General features: G+C 45.7%; 1 protein-coding gene across 1 annotated transcript in view; it reads left to right on the forward strand.

Annotated features, from left to right (window-relative positions):
* The window catches only part of AK5 (adenylate kinase 5), a 155,855-nt gene that overhangs the window by 68,315 nt on the left and 68,802 nt on the right, over positions 1 to 18,738 (forward strand). Inside the window, exon 7 of the mRNA XM_090050357.1 lies at positions 15,522 to 15,612. Coding sequence (XP_089906483.1) covers positions 15,522 to 15,612 — 91 coding nt within the window. The remainder of the gene's footprint in view (positions 1 to 15,521; positions 15,613 to 18,738) is intronic.

Below are 18,738 nucleotides of genomic sequence, written 5' to 3' on the forward strand. Positions count from 1 at the left end.
GACAACATTCTGAGGGACAGCCAACATGGCTTCATTGCAAATAGATCTTGCCTGACCATCTTCATTTCCTTCTATAATCAGGTGATGCATTGCCTGGACAAAGGAGAAGAGGTTGATGTCATATATTTAGATTTCAAAAAAGCTCCACTTGGTCTCCCATGATGTCCTAATGGTAAAATTGGGGAACAGTGGCCTTAACAAACTTATGGTCTGATGGCTGGGAACTGGCTTCATGATCAGACCTGGAGAGTGATAGTCGATGGAACCAAGTCAGCGTGGTACAGGGTGACCAGTGCTATCCAGCAGGATTCAGTACGTGGGACCAGTACTCTTTAATGTATTCATAAATATCTGGATTCAAGTGTCAGAAGTGAACTGGCTAAATTTCAGATGACACCAAATTATGGGGAAGTGCAGTCACACTAGAGAATTGGCTGGCAATTCCAGCTGATCTGGACAGTCTTACAAGGTGGGCGGATCAAAATCTGATGACTTAGATGTATAACACAGAGAAATGCTAGGTGCTCCACCTCAGGAGAAAAAACTCACATCATACTTATAGGCTTGGCAGTGCTATACTCACTAGCACCACAGCCGAAAGAGACTTGGGGGGTCATGACTGACCACAAGATGAACATGAGCCACCAATGCAATGCCGCAGCCGGCAAAGCAAATAAAACTGTGGTTTTCATCTACGGACACATCTCAAGCAAGACCCGAGAAGTCATCCACCTGCTTTACTTGGCCTTGGTGAGGCTGCAGCTGGAGTACTGCATCCAATTCTGGGCTCCACACTTCACAAACAATGTGCAGAAGCTTGAGAGAGTCCCGAGGAGAGCCACGTGCATGATTAGAGGTCAAGAGAACAGGCCTTGAGAGGCTGAGAGGCATGGGACTCTTCAGCCTGGAGAAGCAAAGGCTCAGGGGTGACTTGGTGACAACCTATAAGTATGTAAGGGGTGCGCATCAGGAACTGAGAGAACATATGTTCACCAGGGCACCCCATGGGGAGACAGGATCTTATGGTTACAAACTGCTGGAAGACCATTTTGGACTGGACATAAGGAAAGCTTCTTTTCTGTCCGAGTCTCCAGAGTCTAGAATAGCGCCCCCCAGAAGTGGTGCAAGCATCTACTCTGGATAGCTTTAAGAAATGCTTGGATGCTTAGCTTGCTGGGGTGATCTGACCCCAGCTGACTTCCTACCCCTTGGGCAAGGGGCTGGACCTGATGATCTTGTGAGGTCCCTTCCGCCCTAATGTCTATGAAATGTATGGAATCTATTATAATTTTGATTAATCGAGTGCTCTGGGATTGATATCATAGTGACAGGCATATAATAACCTGGCAAAAATTAGCTTTCTCCCAGGCTCTGCAACCATCCCACTGTTCCAAGAGTTATTACAAATCAGCAGTCCAGATAGTTCTTTGGCTTGGTCTCTTAAAAATCTTGAATGCAATTTATCTGGATCTGATGCTTTAAATCTTCACTCTTTGTAGTTGTTGTTTATAACACGTATCTATACTGCCAGACCTCATGTCCCTCTGTATAGCTTGCTCCATCCTGTATACAGTATAGCAATCAGAGCCATTCAGATGTATAGGATTTGTTACTTTAAGTTTGAGGACCACCTTTACATCAAGACAGCTTTTGTTAAGACTACTTTATTTTTAGAAATCATTTTTTCCCAAAATATGTTTATACAACTCCAGAAAGATCAGGGTAGTGTAAGAATGCTCAAATACTGTATCATCCCAGCCAGGGCTTTGTCTAGCGGGGTCTTAAAAACCTCCAAGGATGGAAATTCCACAACCTCTCTGGGTAACCTGTTCCAGGGCTTTGCTACCCTCCTTGTGAGAAAGTTTTTCCTAATATCTAACCCAGGAGTGGGCAAAATACGGCCTATGGGCCAAATTCGGCCTACCATCTGGCCCACAGTGCCCACTAACAAATAGCATCCCACCCTTCCGCCCACAAGGGTAGAAGTGAGGCACCCAGGTGTACATTTGCCCCCAAATATACCCAATTGCACCTCACTCCCACCCTTGTGGGCAGAAGGGTCTGGCCCCGCCAGCATGCAGTTTCTGGGTGGGGCTGCTGCTGCAGTCATGGAAGTAGAAGCAGTAGCAGCAGGTGGGGTGCTCAGGGTGCAGGTGCCCGGCAGGGCACATCGCAGCAACAGGCGCAGCCTCCACCGAGCTGTCTGCATTGCTGGTGCTCCCTGCCACTCACATGCAGCCCCTGCACTCTCTGGGCACAGGAGGAAAGCCTCAGGTGCTGGAGCTGGCTGCCTTTTCTGCTCGTCAGGGGAAGGTGCCTGTGGCTTCCCTTCCCCGACATGCAGCGCTGGTGGGGAAGGCAGCTGGCTCCAGCACGTGAAGCTCCAATGATATAGAAGGCCCAGAGGAGGCTGCTTCCCGTGCTGCGATGGGCAGCACTGGCTGGAGCAGTGCCCCTTTGGGCCCTGAGCACTCCACCTGCTGCTGCTGCACCATGGGGGGAGTGCGGAGGTCCCCACAGTCCCCATCCTCCCTCACACCCCACAAGCCGTACACACCCACACCCTGACCCTACACCCTTCACATATACATAACCCCCCAACATACCCTATGCCCCCCATAAATACAGCCACATCTCCTTACAAACTCCCACACACACGCCCCCCACCATACCCACACCCACCATACACACCCACAACACCCATATACCCCCCACAAAATACAAGACTAAGAATTTATTTTGTTATTATGTAATCACCTCTATATACAGTAGGCAAACAAAAATCATGACAAAATATTTTTGTAATAAAATTAAAATGTTACAGTAGGTGTTTGACTTTTAATGTATGATTTGTTTTTTTCTGGTTCTAAGATAGCAACCTCCCCTTGCCCTCCCCAACCCCAGGAGTATTTCTGGGGGCCGAGGGGAGAGACTTCCAGAGGCAAAGGTCAGGGGTTAGGGCAGCGGTGGGCAATTATTTCAGGCAGAGGGCCGCTTATTGAGTTTTGGGAAGCCATCAAAGGGCCACATGACAGGCAGCCAGGGGCAGATAAATATTAGTTTTCTAAAATTTTAGGGGCCCCATGGGCTGGATAGAATGGCCTGGCAGGCCGCATCTGGCCCGCGGGCCACATTTTGCCCACCCCTGGGTTAGGGGGGTGGGACTTCCAGTCCCAAGATGGTGACAAGAGGGCAGGGCACCTGTCAAGGGACAGGGCTACCCATACATCCCTCAACAGCTCACTAAAATGCATTAAGCAGGCATGCACCCAAAATAATTGCCCACCCTGATCTAACCTCAATTTCCCTTGCTGTGACTTGAGACCACTGTTCTTTGTTCTGTCATCTCTCACCACTAAGAACAGTCTAGCTCCATCCTCTTTGTAACCACCTTTCAGGTAGTTGAAGGCTGCTATTTAATCCCCTCTTAGTCTTCTTTTCTCCAGCATATAAAACCAGTTCCCTCTGACTCTCCTCCTAAATCATGTGCCTCAGCCCCATAATCCTTTCTGTTGCCCTCCACTGGATCCTCTCCAATTTGTCCACATCCCTTCTGTAGCGGGGATTCCAAAACTGGACACAGTACTCAAGATATGGCCTCATCAGTGCCAAATAAAGGGGAAGAATCACTTCCCTCAATCTGCTGGTGATTCTCCTACTAATACAGCTTGGTATGCCGTTAGCCCTCTTCACAGTAACGGTACACTGTTGGGCCATATTCGGCTTATTGTCCACTGTAACCCCAAGGTCCTTTTTTGCAGAACTGCTGCTTAGCCAGTCAGGCCCCAGCCTGTACGAGTGTATGGGATTATTCCATCCTAAATGAAGGACTTCCCATATGTCCTAACTGGACTTCATACAATTTCTTTTAGGCCAGTCCTCCAATTTGTTTAGGTCTCTCTAAATCCTAGGTTTACTCTCCAGCATATCTACTACTCCCCCCAGCTTGGTGTCATCCACAAACTTGCTGAAGGTGCAATCCATCCTATCTCCCAGGTTGTTGATGAAGATATTGAACAAAACCAGCTCTAGGACTGACCCCTGGGGCACTCCACTTGATATCAAGCCATTGATTATTATCCTTTGGGCCCAATGATCCAGCCAATTTTCTATCCACCTTACAGTCCATTCATCCAACCCATATTTCCTTAGCTTACTTGCAAGAATGTTGTTAGAGACCATATCAAATTCCTTGCAAAAGTCAAGGTATATCACATCCACTGCTCTTCCAACATCCACAGAGCCATCATAGAAGACAATCAGGTTAGTCAGGCATGATTTGCCCTTAGTGAATCCATGCTGACTGTTCCTAATCACCTCATTCTCAGAGTGCTTAGAAATGAATTCCTTGAGGACCTGCTCCATGATTTTTCCAGTGACTAAGGTGAGACTGACCAGTCTATACCAGTTCTCTGGATTGTTCTTTTCCCCTTTCTTAAATATGAGCACTATATTTGCCCTTTTCCAATCATCCAGGACCTCTCCCAATTGCCATGAGTTTTCAAAGATGATGGCCAGTGGCTCTGCAGTCACATTGGACAACTCCCTCAGCACCCTTGGGTGCATCCCATCCAGCCCCATGCACTTGTATATGTAGTATATGTCCAGCTTTTCCAAATAGTCCTTCACCTGTTCTTTCACCACTGAGGGCTGCTCACCTCCTCCCAAACTGTGCTGCCAGGGGCAGTAGCCTGGCAGCTGATTTTCCCTGTGAAGACTGAGGTGAAAAAAGCCTTTTCTACATTCTCTATCACTAGTTGCCTCCCCCATTCAGTAAGGGACCCACACTTTCCCTGATCCTCTTCTTGTTACTAACATACTTATAAAAATCCTTCTTGTTACTCTTCATGTTCCTTGATAGCTGCAACTCCAGTTGTGCCTTGCCCTTCCTGACTTCATCCCTACGTGCTCAAGCAATACTCTTATACCCCTCCCTAATTGTTTGTGCTAGTTTCCACTTCTTATGAGCTTCATTTCTGTGATTTAGCTTACTGAAGAATTCACTGTTAAGTCAAGCTGGTTTTCTGCCATACTTGCTAGTCTTCCTGTACATTGGGATAGTTTGTTCCTGCACTCTCAGTGAGGCTTCTTTAAAGTACAGCCAGTTCTGGACTCCTCTCCCCCTCAGACTGGCCTCCCAAGGGATCTTGCTCATCAGTTCCCTAAGTCCAGGGTCCTTACTCCGCTGCTCACCATCCTTCCTTTCCTCGGGATCCTGGACTCAGTAATCTCATGGTCACTGCTGCCCAACTTGCTATCCACTACTACATTCCCCACCAACTGTTCCTGTTTGCAAGCAGCAGATGAAAAAGAGGATGGTCCCAAGTTGGACTTTCCAACATCTGCACCAGGAAGTTTCATAGTTTGTAGGGTCAGAAGGGACCTAAGCAGATCATCTAGTCTGACCCCTGCCATGAGCAGGAAAGGATGCTGGGGTCCTCCTTTTGAAGACCCCCAGGGTAGGAGCAAGCACCACTTCCCTTAGAAGTTGGTTCCAACTCCTAGCCACCCTGACAGTGAAATAGTGCCTCCTGATATCTAGCCTGAATCTACTCTCAGTCAATTTATGGACATTGTTCCTTGTTACCCCCCGGTAGTGCTTGGGGGAACAGAGACTCTCCCATTGCCTGCTGGTCCCCCTTGGCAAGTTTATAGGCAGCCACCAGATCCCCTCACAGCCTTCTTTTATGGAGGCTGAACAGGTTCAGGTCCCATAGCCTCTCCTCATAGGGCCTGCCTTACTGCCCCCTAATCATGTGAGTGGCCCTCCTCTGGACCCTCTCCACGTTGTCCACATCCCTCCTGAAGTGCGGTGCCCAGAACTGGACGCAGTACTCCAGCTGCGGCCTGACCAGTGCCGCATAGAAGGGGAGTATCACCACCTTGGACCTGCTCATGATGCATCTATGGATGCATGACAAAGTGCGGTTAGCCTTCCTGACTGCGTCCTCACATTGGCGAACCATGTTCATCTTGGAATCAATAGTGACTCCAAGATCCTTTTCTGCTTCTGTGCTGACAAGAAGGGAGTTCCCCAGCCTGTAGGTATGCACCAGAAAGTTGTCCCTAACACTATCCAGAAACTTCCTGGATTGCCTGTGCAGTGCTGTATTGCCCTTCCTGTAGATTTCAGAGTGATTGAAATCCCCCATGAGAGCCAGGGCCTGTGATCTGGAAACTTCCACTGGGTTTTTGAAGAAAGCCTCAAACACCTCATCCTCCTGGTCTGGTGGTCTATAGCAGGCACCTACCAGAGCATCACCATTATTGTTCTCCCTCCTTACCCTAACCCAGAGACTTTCGGCAGGCCTATCTCCAGTTTTACACTGGAGTTCAGCAATCATACAGCTCTACAGACATCTGAGGTAACTAGCTGATTGCCCTACTTCCCCTGTAGTCTCCTCCTGCTTGTGCTTCCTCTAAGTCACCCACTTCCTCACCTACCTCAGAGTGTTGGTCTCTGTCCTTTGGCAAACATAATTTTTAAAGCCCTTCTCACTACGTTAGCAAGCCTGTCTGCAAAGATGCTCTTCCCTCTTTTCACTGGGTGGATCCTATCTCTTCCTAGCAATCCTTCTTCTTGGAACAACATCCTATGGTTGAAGAAGCCAAAGCCCTGCTGGCAACACCATCTGCTCTGCCATGCATTGATCTCCAGGATGCATCTGCTCCTGTGCCCTTCCCCTTGACCAGAAGGATCAAGGAGAAAACCACCTGAGCCCCTCTCCCTTTCACTCTTGCACCCAGAGCCCTGTGGTCACTTCTGATCTGCTCAGGGCCCCCCCCCACCATGGATGCCCACATGGATGAGCAGCATATGGTAGCAGTCAAAGGGCCAGATGAGTCTCAATAATCCTTCCATGACATCTCAGATCCAGGCTCCAGGCAAACAACAGACCTCCTGAGACAACAGATCAGGCTGGCAGATGGATCTGCCCAATTTGCATTGGGACTCTAAACCGTCCTCTCTTTCTGTGCTATCCTTCTCTCCTTATTTTAAGTCATGGTGTTGCCAAACTTCCATTTCTTGAATATCGAACTCCATAAATATTCAAAAGTACTGGAGATACTCCTCGTTCTGTTGAACAGAAGTCACTGTGAGCATACTTAAAAGCCCTAATTGTTTTGAGCCTGAAAACAAGAAGTACAACTGTTCTCCCCTGAGAGGTTATTTACAGCACACAGCCAGGATCTCAGGATATTCATCACTACATTATCAAAAACCTAGCATACTGTCTTTTGATATATAAGTCAGGATCAGTGTCATATCATCCAGCAGAGTACACAGTGTATGAATCTGGGAATAGACTCACCATTTATCTGATGCAACAAAGAAGAAAATATTGAGGGAAAATCTCTCTTAGTAGCTCAGTTTTCTCCTAAATATTGATGTCAACATCAAAACCAAAATATCTGCAAACCAAACTGAATGAAAGCCTGCAGAGAGTTTAAAAACCTGTATTTTTCCTGTTTAAAAAGCCATGAATCCTCTGAGTTTAGTGGGTACAGAAATGAGTAGCAACAAAACAACTCAGTTCTGCCACATAAGTGTAGAAGGCTGGCAAAAGCAGACCTTTAATATAGGTGTTTATTTGGCTAGTAGTTTTATTGGACCCCTCTGGGGTGGGCAAAATGTTGCCTGTGGGCCAAATGCAGCCTGCCAGGTCATTTTATGTGGCCTGTGGGGCCACTGAAAAATCTAGAAAATTAATATTTATCTGCCCCTGGCTGCCTGTCATGTGGCCCTCGATAGCTTGCCAAAACTCAGTAAGCGTCCCTCTGCCCAAAATAATTGCCCACCCCTGTTTACACTATGGTAGCTAAGTTTGATTTAGACAGAATAGAAGGCAGTTATTCAGACCATCCTAAATCTATTTAGGACATAGAGAAAAAAAATTGTAGTTCAGAATCTCTATAAATTCCTGCAGTCACAAACAAAGCAGCCATGGAAACAGGAGCGCACCTACAACTGCATAGTACAGTGCCTGTGTTACAATTCCAAATGATTTCCCTATAAACTCCCACTTGAATTTTATTAAGAGCCTGTTTCCAAATAACATTTTTCTTCAAGTACAGAACCCAGAATGCATTTTGCCATACCTGCATCATTTTGTACACATCTACACGTGCTTTAAAGTGCATCAGCCTATTTTAATGCACTTTAAAGCATCACTAAAAAATCATGCTATTTAGCCTATTAAAATAGGGTAATGAGCATTAAGCATAATTTTAAACCATGCTCTTCAGTTCATTAAGACAGGTTAATGCACATTTTCCTAGTATTTACAGTGCATCAAAGCAGACTCAATTAATTAGGTCTGTTGGATTGTGGTGATTACACTCCTGGAGCACATGTAGAAGTGCCCTCACAATGGAGGTATTAGATTTAATGTGCATTAACTAAAGCACATTAATGCACATGTAGATGTGCCCTTTAATATTAGATTTTAAAAATCTATACAAACAAAAAAAGAGCACTGGGTCACATCTGCCCAAAGAACCTTGCCTTCTGGGTCTCAGACTGTTTTGGTTGGATATGACTGACTCTTGATTTTCTCCCTGGTCAATCAGCATTTTTCTGGTCATTTTGTCATACTTCTGTACTCCCCATACAAACCTTTCTTTTATCAGAGCCCATCTCTCACTTCCTACTGGCTTCAGAGCCTACCAATCTCTTGCATAACTTTCTGCTTTGTGGTAAAATGTTCTGAATGACAGGGATGTATCGTATGTTATACATCTGGTTCCTGTATTGTAATAGGGCTGTTCTCTGAACTGGTGCAATTTTCTTTTTATTACTGTTTTTTTGTTACTTTTAAATACACATTTTAAGAATGAAAACCAACATGTTGAATCTAAGGAAACAATTATTTCAGGCTCTATGCTCTAAATTGTTTCAGGCTCCTTTTAAAGGTATCAGAGGGAATCTCTGTCATAAAGCAAATAGTAAATAATGTTGACTTTTTGCTTGTGTCAGCAACTGTGAAAGTGCCCACAAATTCAAAATATTTTCCATCATTGCTGCTTAATTTTTGGTTGGAATGAGGAAACGTAGTCTGTAAGTATGCCACATGCCATAAATTTTAGTGGTTTTCAATATAAAAGAGGATAATGAAGCTACACAGTTGAGTGGGATTGTCCTGCTTTTGGAAGCTTATAAAGACTTAGACAACAGTAATCAAAAGATACACAGAACTGAAAAAAAAAAGCCAAAAAAGCTGATTTTATGTTTTGACCAAAGCTCGAACAAATAAAAAAGGAAAACTCCAACATAAGAATAATAATAATGCATTAACATGAAAAGCATTAAACAGAGTATAATATTGTTCCTTATATTACTTAGTTTATAATATTTTGTGAAAGAAATATTTGTGGCAAGGAACAGGATGCTGCATAAACCGTAATGTCAATGAACATGTATTTTGCAACCTGAGATACAGTTTGGGCCAAGGGAAGTAATGATGCATTTACAAATCCTAAATAACACTGCTTTATTAGTCAATGCTTGCTATGACTTAAATCATTATTTTCAGATAGTGTATATTTCTACTTATAATAAATCTGAAATGTGATGTTTTAACAATGGAATCATTATGTTCCCTCAGAAGCTTCCAGAACATATATGCTTATTTTACAAGTAAAAATTGTGGCGGGGTGGGGTTCTCTGCTTTCTGTAAACTAAATTTTGAAGTGAAGCATCAAGCTGGGTATAATTTGCTCTCATGCAATGTTCTTAGCATTAAATATTGTGTAGCACAGAATTTGCCCACTTGTGCAACCTGATTGCCTTCAGCGAAAGGCTGGAATTTAGTATGCAATTCTGTTGAGAGTGAACAAGAGGCTGTAGTATCCATCTCTGCCTGTTGTGCTTTATTTTATTTTATTTCTAGGGATTACAGAACTAAAAGCAGTAGAAAATATTTTTAAATGTATAGTACATGATCCTGCAAGAAGTTCCAAGTAAGAATATTCCTACACTCATGCAGAGACCCAGTAAAGGCAATGGATCTCTGTGGAAGGAGGGGGTCTCCAGTACAAATCCCCAACTGCAGGATCAGGACCAAAATTAAGTAAATGAAGCTGAATGAAATTTGTTGACTAAAATGGAGCCATTTTTATAGACTCTTTTCCAGGTAGAATCTTATTTTAGGGTTCCTTGTTTGTACAAGTTTACCATTTAACAAATGTAAAAGATTATAAAAATGCATTTCATCATATGAAACATATGCTTTGAAATTTGTTATTCTTTGTCCTCCAAAAAAACACAAATAGAAAAATTAGCAGCCAATACACAACCTTTAGGCTCTGAAATTCTCTTTCACAAAAGGCCTGCACATATAGTATAGATCCATGTTCTTGTAGTGATTAAAAATATTATTTTCAAGAATTATCAATATCCCAGATTCAAAGATGGAATGCCAAAAATACTTAATATCACAGGATTTTGTTACCATTTGTTAAACATAAAAAGGTTGATTTAGCACCCTTTGGGCATGTTTACATATGTAGTAAGTCACAACTAAATTTACTGCGCGGTAACTGATTTTGGCAGGTGTCTACACATGTAGAGAACTGGCATTAAATTTAGTGCCAGTTCCCTCCACCTCTGCCATGTCCCCCTTTGGCCACCAGGGAGAGCTCCAGCCTGTGGACCCAGCTGCCAGCACTTGGCAGTCATTTTGAAGCCAGACCCAGCTGCCAGTATGTGGCAGCCATCTTTAAAACACACCCTGGCTTTGTGCAGTCTGGCCAGACACTTTCTGTGTTGAGAGAAGCAGTGTGGCATGGACACAGGCAGCACATAGCAGCTCTGCTCCTGCCCCATATGCACTTCTCAGCCATGGCTGCCCCAGCCCCTGTCTCTGGCACCCAGGGTCCCCAGATCCTCCTAGCCACCTCAGTCATCCTGTTGGCCCACCATTGTCATCCTACCCCTCCTCTTCTGGAACCCAGTCTACCAGCTACTCCTGTGGCTGATAAGACCCTTCAACCAGGCACCTGGACCCCCACCAGGCCCATTTTAACTGGTCCCTTGGAAGAACCCATGCCCTCATCAAGTGCACCCTTGGCCACCTCAGAGACCACTGGTGGTCCCTCATAGCCTGCCTCAGGGTAGCCAAAACCTCCCCGGGTCATGGTCACAGCATGCATGATGCACAATATTTGCAAGGCCTGAGGAGAGGCTTTCAGGGAGGCCTGGGCAAAGAAGACATGCTGGGTGGAGGTGGCCTGGTGGAGGTAGCATGAGCTGCAGTGGCAGCGCCAGCAACAAGTGCCCTCCAGTGAGGCCCCAGGTGAGCCACACACCTGCCAGCAGGGGCCAGGGCACTGCATGCAGGAGGCCCTGGTGGATCAACTCTTACAGCACTCCCTACTCTAACCCACCTGCCCTATTGCCCACCTCCAGCACCACTTGTCTACCAGCATGGGAGGATGGGCTAGCTGGCGTGAGGAGGGTGCAGGAGGGAGGGTGGGCACTGCCATCACTTGCCAGCCAGCACAGAGGGGCATGGGATACAGGTGCAGCAGCACTGGCAGCAGAGGCTATGCCCTGCTGGCACTTGCCCCCCAGCCTCCCAGGTGGTGTCTAAGGGTGACATCCATTCTGCAGCTCCATACCTCCTCTACACTGCAGCCCATGCCTTGCAGATGGCATCCCAGGTAGCTAAGCTCACCTGGAGCCTCACAACTCCACTGCAACCAGCAAGCCTCGGGCCTCTCAGAGATCTTACAGGTCTGGGCTTTCCTTAGCCAGGTCTGTGTGTGTGTGTGGTGGCTGGAGGTTATAAGGCTGAAGGAAACCCACCTTTCTCCAGAGAGGTTTGTGGTTCTGGCATTTCTTGGGGGCTGCCGCACCACCAGCACTCCCACCAGGCCTCCCAACCCTGGAAGGGTGCAGTTTTAGGTCATGCCCAGGACTTGGGGTCCTCCTTCCCCATAGCCCCAGTCCATACCTCCAAGTTCACCCTGCAATGGGAGTTCAGTAGGGAGATGTTCTTCCCTTGCTGACTGGTGACTGAGTGCTACCTCTGTCTCTAAAAATGGGGCATTAAATGGTGGAGTATTTTTAATCAAAAAGGGAAATAGGTGCAGACGGAGTGAGGAGGGTGGTTCTCACTCTGTCTGCATATGGAGCTTGGGGAAACCCAGCAGTGAGAGGTTCACTTTGAGGAATGCCAGCTGCTCCAGCAAACCAGAATCCAAGGAGGTATGGTGGGCTGTCACTGCATCCCCAGTAATACTGAACACCCTCTCGCTCAAAACACTGGTCGGTGGACAGGACAGATATTCCTGGGCAACCGTGGCCAGATCCTGCAACATCTGGCAGTGGCTTTCTCAGTAGGACAAGGGGTCACAGAGCAGCAGCTCCGTGTCCTCGGCAAGATAGGTAGCCACTAAGGCCTCAGCACTACCTGCCCAATACTGCGGTCTGGTGAATCTGGACCCCAACATGGAAGCCATGCCCTTGGCCCACATTGGCAGCATCTGCATGGAGGAGATTGGCTTGTAGATGGAGAGCTGGGATGGAACAGTGGTTTCCCTCCTCTTCCACATCCCCCCACCTCTGCCCTTTTCCCTCCCTGACTCTGTTCACCAGCACCTCCATCCAGTGATCCAGGGTTTTGCTGGTGCACATGCTCCCCTTCACCCTCAGGTTGCACATGGCCACCAGCACATGGACCGTACTGGACTGGAATGGATCCAGCCATTTCTTTATGCCCTCCTTCAGCTGCTTCACCAGTGCTTGCACATCTAGTGACAGCAGTAGACCACCAAGATCTGGGAGATGGTGTCCCACTCCATTTCAAGGGGGCCACTGATCCCAGTCTCCCCAAGCATGGCCTTCTGTTGCTCCACGAGCCTCTCGAGCATCAGGTACATGGAGTTCCATGGAGTCTGCACATCCTGCATGATTTTGTGCTGCAGGATGCTCAGCTCTGCCAGTTTGTCCCACAGCATCTTTCCCCCCTTGATGATCCAGTGGAAGTAGCCCACCACCTTCCTGCATTTTGAAATAAGCTGGCTGGTTGCGACAGCACCATCACTAGCAGCCCTGTCCCCCTCCAAGGCCTATGAGGTGGAACTTGTGTGCCACACAGCAGATGCCAACAAAGTTGTCATCATGCACCACCTTAACCATATTGGCCCCCCTGTTGGTGACCATGAAACTGTGGGTGAGCTCGCCCTGCCCAACAAGCCCCCCCTGCACCATGTGGTTCATGGCCCCCATGATCACTGTTGCCATGTGGGACTCATCCATCACTTCTGCTTGAAACAGAGCCCACTGACAGCCTAACTGATCACACCAGTGCCTTGTGAGGGAGAGGTAGGCATAATCTTCACCCCATCTGCTCCAGATGTCTGAGGTGAAGTATAAGGGCACCTGCAGACCTGCTCTGTGCAGCTCCTCCCTCAAGTACTCCCTGCATGCTTCATATAGGGAGGGCACCACCATCCTGCTGAAGGTGGTGCATACGGGCATACAGTATGATGGGGCCACAAGCACCATGAGCCACCCGAATCCTGGCCGCTCAACAAAGGAGAAGGGCTGGCCATCCAGAGCAAGCATCTCCCCAATGCTCTCGGTGACCTCGCTCGCCTTTGGAATGTGCCCCCCTTTCCATCTGCCTTTCTCCCACTGGTCCAGTGTGGTATGCCTCTGCTCCTGATGGATGGGGTCTTTGGAGCAAGAGGGGGACTTCCCTTTGAGCACACTCCCACTGGTGCCAGGCTGAGAAGGAGCAAGGGCAAGGGGATGGTGCCTCCTGAGATGCATCAGTTTCCCCATGGTGCTGAAGTGTTTCACCTCCTTGCCCAGCTGGTCTTGCATCAGCAGTTCAGGCAGATAGCATATGTGGGATCATCTGCCACCTCAGAATGATCCCATACCACACTACCCCCTCGCTTCTTGGGTGTAGGTGTGGATCCTCCCTTATCCCCCTCCTCAGCAGGCAGAGGCACAACAACAGGGTAAGCTGAGGCACCTTCCTCCACAACCTCCTCCACACTGCCTTCCAGAAAAGGAGACCTGGATCTAGGGGAACTTCGAGAGGTGTGGAGCACAAACTCAGATTCCCCACCTCCTTCCCCAGAACTTCTCTGGCTATGGCACTCAGCTCCACTGCTTCCAGATCCAGGTCCTCCTCTGCCACTGGAAGGCTCAGGCTGGGAACTGAAATTGAGGTGGAAGAGACTGTCATGCCGGTGCTTGTCATGCTGGTGGTGCTGGGGGTTATCATTATTGCTGGTGTTAGTGGAGGTGGGGCAGGTGCAGACACTGCTCCCATGTTCTTGCTCCCATAGCACCAGAAGCCTCATGGTTGCTAGGGGAAAGGGTGCATCTTTTTGGTGGGGGGAAGGGGGGCTTGCAGCTCTCCCTCTGTTCCCTCTGCCCCCACCCCACCACCAGAGTGCTGGGCACCTGCCTTCCCAGCACGCTTCATGTTTGGTATGCTGGAAAATGTGTGTCTCTGTGTGTACAACAAAATCGGTGCTAACCGGCACCTTACAAGCCGGCATGCTTTGTTAACCAGCATGCTGGCTTTTAAGGGCTTGTAATGGAAAAGTGAAACTTGAAGTGCCCACCATGGCACTTCCGGTTTCATGGAGCCCCCATGGCCTGGGGGAAAGCAGCCTGTGCTACCAAGCCCCCATGGCCCGGGGGCACAACAGGCTGTGCGGGTCCCCCCACCCTGTCCCTCAGGATCCACAGGGCCTGTGGGAGGGGCAGCAGTGCGGCAGGAGGGGTGGCAACACAGTGGGACAGGCGGCGGCCCAAACAGGCAAAGATGCCAGTTCGGGCCGCTCAGTTATCTGGCATATTTTGTTATCCAGCACCCTCCATTCCCCGTGGGTGCTGGATAACAAAGCTTTTACTGTGTATGTGTAGTGCTTTTCTGCACAGTGATGAGACACTGCTAGGCAAAGCTCAGCTTTCTTTTTGTTTGGGGTGAACCCCTCCCCCCCCCCACAAGATAACAGGATTTTTCATTTTTCCAGTAACTCACTGGAGTACTGAATAAACAGTGTGTGCACTCCCCATAAAAAATAGCTTCATCCACAGGTCTGAGAATGCTGAATAGTTTTGACTTACAAATTAAATGTTCATAACAGTTTCCTTCTAAAATAAAAAGTAGTGATAAATACCGTCTTTAATTTCAGAAACCTTACATTTTCACTTTTTTCTGCTATCCAAAGCAACTAAGGTAGTATTATTATTTGGTACTATTTTTTTTGCTTCAAAATGTCAGCATTTTAAAACAACTCAGTTTTTATTGCGTTTTTATTGCATTTTTGTTTAGCTGTGGCTTATGAAAACATGGTTCACAAAAATGAGGTTTGTTTGCAATCACACTTGGAATGAATCATAATTAAAGCTGGATGCAAAATACTTAGAAGTGAATTGAATTATTCCCTATGATTTAATGGGCCCATAATCAGACTCCATATAATGCAACAACATTCATCTAATTTATTCACCCAATCCAGAAGTACCTGACTTTGTTTGTTTTTCCCAATAGTTTGATGCAGATAGAGATGAAGAGGAAGTGTTCTATGACATAAGTTTGGCCGTCGACAATAAGATATTTACTCACAAAGAGGCCATGGCAGGTAAGTTACTGTACAAGTATAAAGAACTACTTACTTCCAACAAAATGTAGTAGAGATGTCTGTTTTTCATACCCCTCAAATATGGATAAACATACAACAGCAAGCTCTTGATCAATGTACACAAACAGCTACAATTCTGTTGGCATTTGAAAGCTTCCTGAAAGCCTACGATAGTCTTATTTTCCCCACATTCTGACACAGTCAGAATATAGTTTGGAATTTAAAAAATGAATAAAAATGTACCAGAAAGAGGAATTTAGCGCCAGCAAATTTCTTATTGAAAGTGGCAGTAAAACCTTTCGGCACAATATGTCTGCCCCTTGCAAAACAAAGAGTTCTTACTATTTCTCATCCCTTCTGTGAATCACTTTTTGCATAAGCAGCTTTGAATGCAAGCTCTGATGGTCAGTTCTTGGATATAATGCCCCCAAAAAACTGGTTGTTTTTTGGTAGGTAGTCTTTGGTAGTCTTCAAGTCTCTTCAGGTTTATGTCTCGTTTATTAAGGACCATGAAAGGACAGAAAGGGCTTCTTTTCAGAGCAGAACAAGAACATGTACATTAACATTTTGCCGTGCTTCTATTGTCACATCTTATCAGGATGGCTACATTATTATGAGAGGAACAAAGTAAGGAGTGTACTAAGCTAACATTTTATTTATATACAAAAAGAAATGGAGATTTAAGGCTTGGACCCATGATTTTTTGCAACTGTTAGAACTGTGATTTCAGGTCCAAGTGGTCAGTATTTTGTAGAACGAGTCCCCTAGTCCTAACCAACGAATTAAACTTTTAGTACTTATGACCACTTAGTGTCATTGGTTCAGAATCTATAAACAGTAATATGTGATATTGTACAGCAGGGTTTGTTTGTTTTTAAAGAGAAGTCTTATTTGCTCCAATTTGAATGGTTTCAAAGAAAGAGGGAGAAAGGGATAAGGACTACCAAAAACATTGTTTTCATAGCTCAAAAACAAGCAGGCAAAGCACCTAATGAGAAAAGTCCCCCTCAATAATTTTATTGTTACACACTAGAATCCCTAGCTGCCTCCAGATAAATCAGATAGGTTGTGAGATTACTTTCCACTGTCTTGCAAAATGGCACAAAAATACCAGTGTGGGATAATTCCTTGTATAAATTGCCAACCTTATTAAAAACAAACTAAATGTAGAGTAAACCACATAATTGAACCAACCTTTGTTGAAGGAAAAACCTGCCTGCCATAAATTAAGTAAATAGGATAGCTTTACTTGTAATAAAAAATGATCTTCTGGGAGTTGTCAAGAAAAAAGGCATTGATGAAGCAGAAAGAAATCTGGTAGGAGTAACAAATCTATTAGCTCCTTTCAACAACGATGGGGATTCATTTCTGTCTTACACACAGACAGAAATGTAAATTCTCCAGCTGAGAGAATAATTTAACCTATAAAAAGAAATTGCTAGCAAGTCTGTCTGTTAGAGTTAGCAACCACTACAGCAGCTGTGGTATAAAAATCAAAGATCAGCACAACATACAAATAGTCACACAAGTACAGCACAAGGTAGCTAGGCACAAATATCAACCTCAGGGGTCCTCAGTTCAAAAAGAAGATAAAGTTTATTTGGTAGAGAGAAGAATGCTGAAAATATTCTTACCAAAAAAAAAAAGTTTCTAATAATAAGCTTACAGAGACAACTTACAAAGCTTTCTCCATTCAGTGATCTGATTCCCATTCCTTTATGCTTAGCCTTACACACAAAGTGAAGACATTAGCTCCAAACCGTCTACTGCATAATGATACAAAAAAGCTAATACATGGAGTTAAATTATACCTACCTGTGACCCAAGAATTCAGAAAATAAACATGGGGAAAAAAATAAATAGTACATAAGATCAAATTCTGACAAGTCAACACTTAAAAGCCAAATAATTTGTACAAAATCAACAATGATCATGAATGTGATCTCCTAACACTTACAAGCCTGAGTCTACTTTTTAAAAAAATTATCCCCAAAATAAAATACAGTTATCAGAAAACTCAAAATCTTTTTCCACCAAACATTTTTGCCCAAAGTGTGTTTCTGCACAAGCCCCTATTTCTGTTTTACTTATGAAGCAATAAGTTTATGCAACAAAAATCACATTCCAAAGCTGTTTACACATGGGGAGACAAGAGCCTAATGTGTTGGGAACTACTTATTTCAGTCTGACACAGCAAAGTTTTAGAGAACTCGCACAATGGTTATCAGCCTGTCCTGGATGTGAGGTCTTTGTGGGAGATCCCAGCAAGCACAAGGTGAGATTGTCACCAACAAAGTAATCTCTATTCATTGTCTTTACAGGCACCATAGATTCAGATTGCCAAAACTTCTTATATGAGGGAGGCAGCAGATAGCATCGCTGCTCCTCCAAGTACCCATCAATAGTTGAGTACTGTGATATATGCTGAGAAGGATTTTTGCCTTTAGCCTTTCTTGTTCCATAGCACAGGGACCTTGTAATATGGCTTCATTCGCCTTCTGAATAGGCATTTAAAATGTGGTAATCTAGTTACCAAGTTAAAAATAACTTCGTGTCCATTAGGATTAACATGGTGCTTCTACATGAGACATTTACTGCAGTTGACTAATTAGCTCCACAGTAAATGTCTCGTGTCTACATATGCAGGACTGAACTACTTAAGTCTGCAGCAGGATAGTATTTGTAAATACTCTGCAGCAATGCATGTGTAGATGCTGGAGGGGCTGGCTAGGGTATGAGGCTGCTTCAGTGCAGGAGCTTCCTGCCAGCTAGCCCTGCATTGGAGCACCCCCATGCCCCAGCCAGCCCCTCCACAGTAGGTTCAGCTGGGTCAGAACAGCCCCATGCTGGGAGGCTGACCCACCCTGGTCCCCTGCCAGCCAGGGCTGCTCCAACCCAGCTCAATGTGCTGTGATCCTAGGTGCACGTGTAAATGCAGCACTGGAAGCAATAAACTCTGGCATAAACTGTGCCAGAGTTTATTCAGTTGAATTAATTGCATGTGTTGATGCATCCATAAGATAACAGTCAAATTAAATGCTCTTTGCTTGTTTCAGAGACATTTCTAAAGAAAAAATATTTAGCCCCAGTTCAGTTGGTCTTTTAATCCTGTTAACAATAATGGAG

This window comes from Crocodylus siamensis, chromosome 5, assembly GCF_052110815.1.
Source record: "Crocodylus siamensis isolate JL-2025a chromosome 5, ASM5211081v1, whole genome shotgun sequence".
Lineage (NCBI taxonomy): Eukaryota > Metazoa > Chordata > Crocodylia > Crocodylidae > Crocodylus > Crocodylus siamensis.